General features: G+C 38.0%; 1 protein-coding gene across 1 annotated transcript; it reads right to left on the bottom strand.

Moving 5' to 3' along the window:
- Positions 1–253: 253 nt before the first annotated feature.
- LOC133782915 (FIP1[V]-like protein) lies at positions 254–10,882 on the bottom strand. The gene is made up of 9 exons (XM_062222366.1): positions 9,752–10,882; positions 7,487–7,758; positions 6,570–6,696; positions 6,424–6,492; positions 6,166–6,303; positions 5,830–5,931; positions 5,387–5,730; positions 3,530–5,192; positions 254–1,556 (listed from the first exon to the last, which is right to left on the bottom strand). Exons 1-9 carry the CDS (start codon positions 10,757–10,759, stop codon positions 1,002–1,004), a joined length of 4,278 nt encoding a protein of 1,425 aa, XP_062078350.1. The 5' UTR covers positions 10,760–10,882; the 3' UTR covers positions 254–1,001.
- Positions 10,883–11,084: the final 202 nt, after the last annotated feature.

The following is an 11,084-nucleotide window of genomic DNA, read 5'->3' as shown; positions in this document are numbered from 1 at the left end:
CCCTAAACCGTTAATCATACTTAGTTTCACAATTATGACCAAATGACTCGGTTAGCACTATTTAAAATGCATAGCGTAACGATCTCTGAATAGTAAGGTGTTACACAAATATATTTAAAAATAGAGATAAACTCTAATTTTATTGACATGAGATTAATTGTATAATCTGTAAATAAATAGATTGAGCTAACTTAAATTAAGTTACTGGATAATATAATACAATGTAATAAAGAAGGGAAAAAACATATTAAAGTGTAGCCAGAAAGAAGATTATTATTATTTCTCTCCGATAAATTTGTTATAGTGGATTGTGAATTTGAAACTCAATTGTCCTAAGTTACAAGTAGTTTTCCTAATATTTTGGTGTTTTAGGCTTCCTGCCAAAAACATAGACAAAAAAGATACATAAAGAAAGAAAAAAAGAAATGATGGGCTCTAGTGATACAAGTATATATAAAATTAAAGTATTCAACAACCAAAAAAGCAGATAAATTCACTTCAAATACATCCTCTCAAGCTTGCCAATTTTGTTCACAAGTTCTTCACTTAAATCAATCTTTCAGTTCTTCAAGCTTGCCATGCCATTGTTCAATCCCTGGAACCTGATCTTCCTCAACAGATCCAACCAATGTCATTCTCCACGCGACATGGGTCGATCAATCGCAGATGAAACAAGCGATTCAAACCTGTGTGGAGGTATTTCAATATAATTTTTTGCAAAAAGCAAAAGTGCCACCTTCAGTGTGATCAGTTAAAGATTACAGTCATCAGTATATACAGAAATTAAATTGTATAAGGTGGGCACCCTGATACAAGCGATATAGCTACTGTAAAGGTACATGGCCATCTGACGAAACCCAAGAAAAATTATAGAAAGCAAACACAGCACAATCGGACCTGCAGGGTTCCAGATTCAAAAAATGAGGCCAATATGACATTCCCCGAGAAGGCAGAAATTATCCCGGGAATTTATCAGACAGCAGTAATTCCTTCGTTTTTTTTCAGCCGCTGATCCACCTCCTTTTTCTAGCTGGCCGTTCTGGTTTAATCTCGGATTCCTCCTGTGTCACACTTTTGACAGAAGGCAGCGCTCCACTCTCCACCTTTTTTATTGTTATTGCTTCTTTCTCGCTTGGCATTGGAAGTTTGAACCGCTCACTTCTTTTCTTTAACTTCTCAGCTGTGTCCAGGTGACGGTCATCCAATGGTTTTGTGTCACCATCCTTGGCCTCTGGATCAGCTGGGTCTTTCTCTTCAGCTGATGGATGTTGAATATCTAGAGTCTCAGCTGGCTTGGAAGGTTCATCCGAGTGTTTAGTGCCTTCTAGAGATCTTATGTTATTCTTATCCATCTCCTTAAACTTTAAAGTAGATGACTTGCTCTTGATAGAGAAATCCCTCTCCTTGTGGCTTGTCCATCGTTCCAGTTTGGACCGCCCTCTTCTTGAATCATGCTGCTCGTCATCAGAAGCGCCTTCCTTCTGTTTTCGGGACAAGGGATGCTGCACTAAATTTTTATGCTCACCAAAGCCTTGCTCGGTGCTGCCTTTCAAACCCTATAAAAGACCAAATAATAATAAAAACAAGAAGAAAAAGAAGAAGTATAATACAAGGATAAATAAGAAGAAACAGTAATACAGCACAGAAAATAAATGAAAACAATGTTGAAGATTGCAGTGCGACAACAATCTGAAGGGTAACTTCCAAAATCTGTAAGTGCAAATTCCTCTTTTATTCTTCCATTTCACCAACCCAACGCAGTCTTTGTGAAGCAAAAGTGGTAATCATCCTTCCCCCACCATCCTCCCACAGTTAGAATCTCACACCACTCACTTCTAAAGGGGGACAGGCAACACATTTGGTGCAGGAACGCAGTTAAAACACTAGTTTCATCTACTATTAGGTAAAGTTAAATCAATTTTAAACCATAAATTATTACTACCTATTAGTACATGGACCAGGTATTATTCTAACTAATTGATAAAGGTTATTATCACCTCCTACCTCACTTTTATTCATAAATGAACAAAGAAAACAATACCAATCTATATGATATTTGATTATTAAAGAACTCCCCACTCCAAGAAAAAAGCAGGGACCATAACATATTGAATGAGTGGTGAAAGAGAAGCCCCAAGCCAAATCCAAACAAGCAATTGAAGCTCAAAACTTCAGATATGATTTGAGAAAAAATGCATCCTTGCTCCAACTAAAATTCAGTGACATGATAAAGAAGACCATTGAGAAGTGAGAATGAAAAGGAAAAGAACAAATCAAATTATGTGCAGTGATAACTGATGCCGGCCAATCCGAAGAAGAAATCTGGCCAAAACATGAAAGCTAATTTACAACTTACTCTTTATGCCTCATTTGATATCAAGCAATTCCATTTAACTTGTTTTTCAGAAGATCTTATTCAACAATCACAAGTTCATTATTAACACAAACTAATATTAACAATAATGTCCCCTTCAACAAGAACCTTTTTTTCCTTACTGTTTTCCAAAATACATCTTATGTATTTTTGGAAACGAAACTATTTACACTCATGTTAGAAATCATTCCTGACAACAGCAGTTCAGCAATAGTTAAAAAGAAATTATATTTATAGTCAGTGAGGATTGGAGCCTTGGTTACAAGTTGAGAGTACAGCATACTCCAACTATCAAAACAATTCGTCATTTGTTTTTCCCTTCTAACAAGTCAAACTCATGCTTTCTATTCTAAGTTTAGTTCCTTGTATAAATTGTAAGCAGACATCTACCCTAAAAAATACACCCCAAAAATATATGTTCAAGCTTTTGCTAAACGAGTATTGGTATTTGATTTATCGAAAAAGTAACTTTATAGGTATCACCTTATTTACCAACGCATGACCGTACCAACCAAAGACAGTCATGTCCATTACTATTAAACTTCCATGCCAATTATGGTATGTCGATGACATGACATTAACAGTGTTAAACCTGATACCCTATCTATTATGATTGCTAAATAAAAGGTAAATAATTGTATTGTTATTTTTAACTAGTGAGCTTACAGGTTTATCATTGTAGAAAAATAAAATGTTCTGATTATTTCCATTATCTTAATTACAAGAGTAAGTGAACAGATCAAGAACTAAGCTTCCCTACAAACGATAGATTGACTGTGATATAGATATATATAAATATAATATATATACATATAGTAGAGAAAAAAAAATCTTTTAAAAGCAGGATACCAGATGTCCAAGGTTGGTTAACCCAGAGGATAATGAGCAAATGCATGTCCTATTTTACTACCTTGAGACACCTAAGTTGGGCTGAGGAGTCTGCCATCTGAGAAATTTTAACCAATAATATCATATCCCACCTCTCCCCAAGAAGATTTATTTGTTCCAAAACAGGTGGAATTTATGAATTTCCTCGTCTACAAAAGGAAACTTCCTAGCATATGGAATACTTTATGATGATTCAAGCTTAAAAAGGAAAAAAGGAAAACTTAATTCCTTTTCAGAGTTCTACAATCTTACACTCAAGGAACATACCGTCTCATTACTCTGACTGCCATGCTCTTCTTGATTTCTCTTTGAAGAGACTAAAGTGCTGTTATCACCAGCCTCAAATTCTTTATTTCTCCTTGCATTCTCTTTATGCTTTTTGTCATGAACCCTCACATCTTCAGAAGCATTAATAGAACGATCATTGCGAATACTTAGTCGTTCTTGTCTGGATCTTCTCTCTCCATTACTCAATTGATTTCCCCGAGCATATATATCCTCATTCCCTCCATGGTGAGAACCCTCATCCTCAGTTCTGTCTCTTCTTTTAGGTGGTTCAATATGCCGCAATGTCTCTTTATATTGATAATCTTTATCAGAACCTTTACTATCATCCTTAAGCTTAGGATGGCCAACCCATCCTTTGTCTTCTGTAACACGCCCACTCCTTGTGACACTTCGCCCTTCGTCTCTTTCCCGCTTGGGTGCATTTTCTTCATGAGACTGTTTTAACCTCTGCCAATCCTCCCTCTCCCGCTGCCTTTCGCCTCTCTCTCTCTGCAACCACCCTTCATCTTTATGTCTAACAGAGTGGTGATCATCAAGAAGTCTTTGCTGTCCATCTCGCTTCCGAGGATCCAACACTTCATCCCTTTCTCTCTTTCGACGATTCATATTTTCCCTATGGCCATGCAATATTTCTTCTTTATCAACATGATCTCTCCTCACATTTTCTTCGTCTTTTTTTCTCTTGCCATGGTAATCATCTAAATGTTCATATCTACCCTTCATACTATCCTCTCTTTCCCTGTGACGGGGTCCAACATCCTTCTCATAATAAACCCTATGGCTGCCATTATCCATCTGTTTTCTCAAATGGATAGGTTCATCTTTGTCACTCCTGTCACCTTCTCGAATCTTACTTCGATGCCTTGATTGCATTTCATCACCACGTTCTCTCTTCCTTGTTTCCTCAGTTTTAATTCTTCTGCTATAAGAATCGTCATCTCTTCGTTGCCAAGCCACATCAGGATTGTCCCTTTCCTTTCGTCTCTCAAACCCATCAGCTCTCATGTGTAAATGGACTGGGTTAGGATCAAATTCTCTGTAAGGATAAGTGTCCTCTCTCCCTTTTACAACCATGCGATTTCTTTCCAATTCTTGTCTTCCATCACGATTTCTCCTATGGACACCCTGTTCTTTTTCATCGAAGTTCCTCTTGACACTTCCCGTGCGTGTTGAATGCCCTTGAATAACTTCCTCGTCAACCCCATCTCGCCTCTTCTGATAATCCCTGCTGCTTCCTGATCTCGCTCTGCTGTTGTCACTACTTCTTGCAGCCTTTGAGTCTTCCCCATCATCTAGTTCCTGGGCAAAAGGCTGCTCAGCTCGAGAACTTATTGTCTGTTTCTTTGTTGATCCATCTTCAGGAATATCAGTTGAGGCTAATACATTTGAAGTTGTCTCATCCTTTTCCATTCCAGGGCTTCCATCAGCCAGAACAAGCTCATCTTGATCATCGACATCTCTTTGCTCAAAACTTGATTCATGGGCATCCCTAACCGTGGCAGGAGACGACAATGGAAGGCTATGTTTACTGTCCATGCTCTCAACAGACTCTTCTGGTTCATTATTAAGGTACTTTTTGTCTCTTCCACTTCCACCCATGGCCTTATGAGGAGATCTGTCGCGTGTTCTCCCCTGTATTCGCCTGTGTTAAAAGAGAGTTAAATGGTGCAATGAAGATGGGTATAGAGTTTGAATTCACGTCAAGATGATGCACATCAGAATCATTCTATAATCAGAAATAATAAAAAGAATTGAAAGTAAAAAAAAATCAAAAGATACCAGGAGAAAGTTCTAGAAATTGTTGATTAATATATACTACAATTCAGCAGTGCATACCTTTCCTCATAGCCAGCAGAAGAATCATCATCAGGATACTCCCGAATATTAGCACTGGAACCAGCGTTACGAATCGGTGGTCCTGGAGGGAAGGGTAAAACTCCATTTCTATCAGGTATATCATCAGAAACGGAACCCAGGTGCGACATCCTTGGTTCAACAGGCTCTCTCTTTCGATCATTATAAGCCTGGGGAAAATTGTCACTAAACTCAGGGTTCACTGGTGTGGTAACCTCTTCAGCTACACCTCCTCCAAAATCCTCTTTGCTGGTATCATTGTCCGGTCTGTTTGGAATATCATTTCCAGCAGAGGCATCATCATCCAAAGAGTCCTGCAAGACAATCTATTTCCCCAAAAGCAAATACTAATTAGTATGATGCCATCATAATAAGCATAAGAATCAAATGCATAGATAGGATTAAGGAAATATTGGTTCAAGTACCTCAATGATTGCATCTGAATCACGATTTCGGGCTGGTCGAGTATCAATGGAGGGAAGACGCTCCCCATAACCACCTTCCACCTGTATTGCCCTACCAGTTGGCTGATAGAAAACAATTAAACTATTGAGTTTGGAATCTAACCCAGGAGAAAAAAATGGCCATATGTGTGTATGAAGTGTGTGAACCAGTACATAATTAGAATAAGAAAACTCCAGAATTTGCAAGACATCTGATAAATAACAATTAAAAACAAACAGAAAGTAAAAACTTAAGAGGTAATTTAAGATACAAAGCAAAAACTTCAAATAGAATGAGTAAAAGACCCTGGTACATACTAGTGGTGGACGTACACGAGCAGACCCTTTTGGTAAATCACCTTGCCCTAACTTTCCCGAATTTGCATTATCAGAAGAAGGAACATCATGGTTACCGGCTGCAGCTGCTAATTCTGGAGGCAGATCAGGATCATACTCCTGAGAAAATCATTTAAAGAATATACTTTTATGCTTTATTATGGGTACAAAAACAAACATTTATGTTAGAGAAAGGGCAAAAAAAGTCCTTGATATAAGTTATAGCAAGCCCTTCATTACCTGCTCTGCACGTCCACTTTCGTAAACACGAATTTTGCTTTGCATTGTAGACTCCAAGCGGAGTTGCTCCTGCAAAAATAAAATTCAGGACTCTTTTGAATCCTCATATATGTAATAAGACACCATTCTTAAGAGATAAAATTTACCAGCTGTTTGCAATAATCTTTCCAGCTATCCTCATTAAACCCGAAGTTGAAAAAATCAGATACGTCAACACTGGGATATTTCCATGGCTTCTCCTCAAAACTATCAATGTCAACCTCAAATATAGTCCTGAAACGTCAACAGATAACATAAGTAACCCTGAAAAATAACCATCTTTAAAATCCTAGACTTTGCACATGAAACTAAAAGACTAAAATAAAAGAGGCTGATGACATACTAAAGAGTTCAAAGGGACCCTACTACAAGCATAATGTTACCTCCCTTTCTTTAGTTTCAGTGGTACCAAAGTAGAGGAATTTACTATGATACAAAAATACATGACTTGATTACTGATAGCAATATAGCAACTTTTAATAAATATCTCCATAAAATACCCCATCTTGCCATTAATAATTAAAATGTATAGATGCGTATGAAAGAGCTTTAAAGCACAAAACTGTACGGCTTTAATATCTAAACCTATACAAGCCTTAAGCAAATAAAAATATCTTTACAACTCAGCACGCAAACAAGCATGCAGATAGTTTCATAGTCTCTGCAGTTTAATGCAACTCTCCGATAAGTTATGAGGCTAAATGAATTTTAGCTATGTCATCACTTTTATTTAAGCATCGATACATGCAAGTCCCAGCCAATAATTATGTCAACAAAGGAATAAATAGACTCGCATGGGCATAAAATGCAGTGACAGCCAGTACTGCTAGACAAGTTAATCCAATCTAAACTTCCCAACCAACAAGTCATACATGTCCATGGATTTTTACACCAGGCCATTCAGCATGACACTTACATAGCTATGCTAGAATAGCTGGTTATATTATTGATAACTAATGAAGCTATCAGCGACACCATCAATTAAGCTATGTAAGTTAATGAGCAACAAGGAATATGAATTTACTTGTGTGAAGGAAGCGTGAATTCTAGTCCACCACCACCACCACCACCACCAAAGCCTCTTCCTGCCGTATTGCCACCCCATGTTGGCCCTCCAAACCCAGAATGAAAATTTTTCTGCATAGGAGTGGCATTTTTCAATCCCATTGGTCGCCAATCACCTCTTCCTCGACCAGGCATAGGACCCATACTGACAAGAGGACGAACTTGACCTGGCACTCCTCCGGGACCAGAAGTAGTTGCCCCAGGTATTGGTGCTGCACCAGGTCTCACATACTTCATGAAACAAAAAACAGCTGTAAGGTTTACTTGCAAAAAGAAGATACAATTCCAGCATACTTTCTTCAAAGAAACTTTACAGGTATAATACTACTATATAACTCAAGTAGAAGATATTCAATGGGAAACTAGAAAACATATACAGTTACTCAATGCAACGAAATTAGAAAGACCTAGGAAGGAATCATATAACTTTTCAATGACCACCTTTGCATACGTTAAGAAGAAAAGTACTTGATTAGGGTAAAAAGGGTGTAAATCAAACACAGAGAAAGTAAAACCATAGTATAGAGAGATGTAAAAAGAGCAGGAAACTACTCGTACTTCATAAACAAAACCACAAAAAGAAACAAGTAATCGCATGCATAGGATAATATTACTCTCTTGAATAGTTGAGTTCTAACATGTGAAAAGACGCATTTCCCAATCGAGATTGTACTGAAAAAAATATAAATAAAGGGGGGAGGAGAGAAATATATGAACTACAAATGCTGTGGATTCATGGATTTTCGAGTACTAAGTTGAGAAGGTATTAATGACAGGTGTAGGAAACGAAAAATCACAGAAACTGAATACCTGCTCTATCAAAATAAGCAGGTTTGGTGAAAAGTGAAAAATGATATACAAATAAATAAATAAAATAGAAAAGCTATAGGACATGGGAAGCACGAGTGTAGGTAATTCAAAATGAACCAAGCTAATATTGACAACATAACTGGACTAAGACACAATAGAGTCCAAATTGAAGATAACCCCACATGAATTTACTTTCAAGGCATGAATAGTTATACATTTAAAAGGTTGAAAAGTTAAACAAACTAGTCGCACAATTAGAACCTGAATCACCAACATTTTAATCCCCAGAAAAAAAGAGTTAACATTGCAATTCCTTCCCCTAAAAAAATATATATTTAAGGAATTCCAAATCAGCTCAACACCATGATCATGTGCCTGGTTTATGAAAATACTAAAGAATCCATAAAAAATGCTCGAGCCATTTAGGGAAAGATGCAAAATATTTTGTGGCATTCCAGACAGTGGACGGAGGCCAACATTCTGGTGCGTACTCCAATACAATAAAATAATAAACTAGATTTAGTACAGGTCAGGGTTCATCATTTCAGGTCTTTATTTGCAGACTTGGCATTTGCATCCATCGATTCTTCATAACAGAAGTATATAGTACAAGAATCGTAAATCATAATCACACCTTTAACCACAGCAACACCACTGTAAGAGACGAGTGAGAAATCAATTAGGACATGCAACATGTCAATTAATCGAGGCACGACATTTTTGAACAGCAGTCTAAGAACCTAATACTACTACTACTACTACAGCTAAGCCCTAGATGAACCAAATTGATTAGTACAATAGAAAAATATAAATTCTTAATTAGCTTTTGAGTGGAAGCATTTTTTCCGCAAGCATATCATGGCCATTTGCTGTAAAGCATTTCATTGAGCTTTAGTATTCTTTTACAAGCGTGTTTATGTTATGCATCTTATCAAATCCCCAGTAAAGTTTGAATGTATTTAAGGGAGGGTGAGGAATAACTTCCAGTCTCAGCTTTTGGAAATATTCATTTTCGGATCATGCATTTCATTGGACTAAAGATATTTCGACAAAAATTCTTGGCTCTCAGCAAGTATGTCTTAGACATGTCAAAACAAGCTTAAACATGAGATTAGAGAATAATCTCACGCAAGCATCTTTAGTGTAGCTCAAATACTTAAATTTCATTAATCTGCAACTCACTGTAAGTCAATTAGCTACCAAGAAAATTTGCACTTCGTAGCCATTGTCATTTCATAAATTTATTTAGCATATAACAGAGAAAATCCATGTCGTGCAAAACAGTTTACCATTCATATTGTACAAATCATTACAAACTATATCTATGCTTTACTTTCTTATCAAAAAGAGGGGGAAACAAACCCCAAATGTACAAAGGTAATCCTAAGCTTAATGAACATATTAAGACACTGACCTTAAACTGAGAATGAAATGGATGATAACCATGACTGCTATAACCAATCTTCTGTGGCGCCACAATGCCGGCACCAATTTTCCCAGCTTCACCCACCTCCTTCCTCTCGCCATCAGCCACCTGCGCAGAGTCCTCTCCCCATTCTTGTTCTTCCATCGCTTGATTAGGATCGCCATCAGTCACAATAACAAGCCCGTCTTCATCTTCATCGTCGTCGTCATCACCACCTGCCATTCCGCCTCTCTCCATAGCTAACGGTCCATGGTTGTTATCATTCAGGACTATTTGCAAATCGTCCTCACTATCACTGTCCCAATCATCACCATCACCACCACCGGCACCACCACCGGCAACATTATCATCTTCGCCAACTCCATCACCACCCAAACTTCTTTCTCCCATAGAAGCATCCACGTTATCAATATCCCCCGTCGTCCCACCAATCGGTGCGCTACTCTCGAGACCTGGAATCATCGGTTCCGAACCAGCATCTTCCATTCCCATATTACCTTCTTCGATATCAAAAGTAACGTCCTTCTCCATCAAATTCTCATCTTCACCACCCGATTGCCCAATAACAACATCGTTCCCAGACCCACCAACACAATAGTTCGAGTTCAAATTTGAATCCTTCGTAACCCCATCACGCAATTTCACATCCCCGGACAACAAAACCCTCGGCCGAGCCACTACATCGTCCACCACCACTACCTCACCGGAAATGATCGAATTCTTTGCGACAGAATCAACCGAGCCGGCGGGAGAGGAAGCGGGACTTGGAGCTAGGGTTTCCTCCGTGTCTTTAACAGGTACGACGGAATTGAAGCTCGGAGCTCGAAGCGTAGTGTCTTCGGCATCGTTCTTGAGATTGAGATCGATCGGAGGGCGGAAAGGTTGGGGCGGCGCAACGGAAGCCTGGTGAGGCTGCGGAGCCGAGGAAGACGACGAGGAAGCAAAAGGCTGAAGAACATCGGTGTAGAGATCTCCGAACTCGTCGTCGTCTTCCATGGTGGTAGAGAGAGAAAGTGGAATGTAAAAGAAGGTGTAGAGAGAGAAAGAGAAGAAAGGGTTTTGAGGTTTGGGGAAAGAAACCCAAAATGGACTGTCACAAATTTGTGCGTGTGTAAAGCCTAGTTAAACTATTTCTTTGTGCTTAGTTTGGGCTTTTAAAGGACTTAACTCCTTTCTTTTCTTTTTGTTTTTTTCATAGCTTTCTTTTTTCTCAATATATATTTAGTTAGTAATTTTAAAATAAACACTTCGAATTTTATAAATAGTAGTAATTAGATTTTTATTATTTATTTTTCAAAAAAAATTTAATGGATTTTTTATT

This window comes from Humulus lupulus, chromosome 6 (assembly GCF_963169125.1).
Source record: "Humulus lupulus chromosome 6, drHumLupu1.1, whole genome shotgun sequence".
Lineage (NCBI taxonomy): Eukaryota > Viridiplantae > Streptophyta > Magnoliopsida > Rosales > Cannabaceae > Humulus > Humulus lupulus.
This window is presented reverse-complemented; position numbering and strand designations above follow the sequence as displayed.

Excerpts from the sequence above, each read along its gene's own strand:
- LOC133782915 (XM_062222366.1), bottom strand. The coding sequence starts at position 10,759 with ATGGAAGACGACGACGAGTTCGGAGATCTCTACACCGATGTTCTTCAG. Across the intron at positions 6,493-6,569 it reads AAGATTATTGCAAACAGCTG|GAGCAACTCCGCTTGGAGTC; the intron begins GTAAATTTTATC and ends TTATTTTTGCAG. Across the intron at positions 5,731-5,829 it reads ATTCAGATGCAATCATTGAG|ATTGTCTTGCAGGACTCTTT; the intron begins GTACTTGAACCA and ends TTGGGGAAATAG.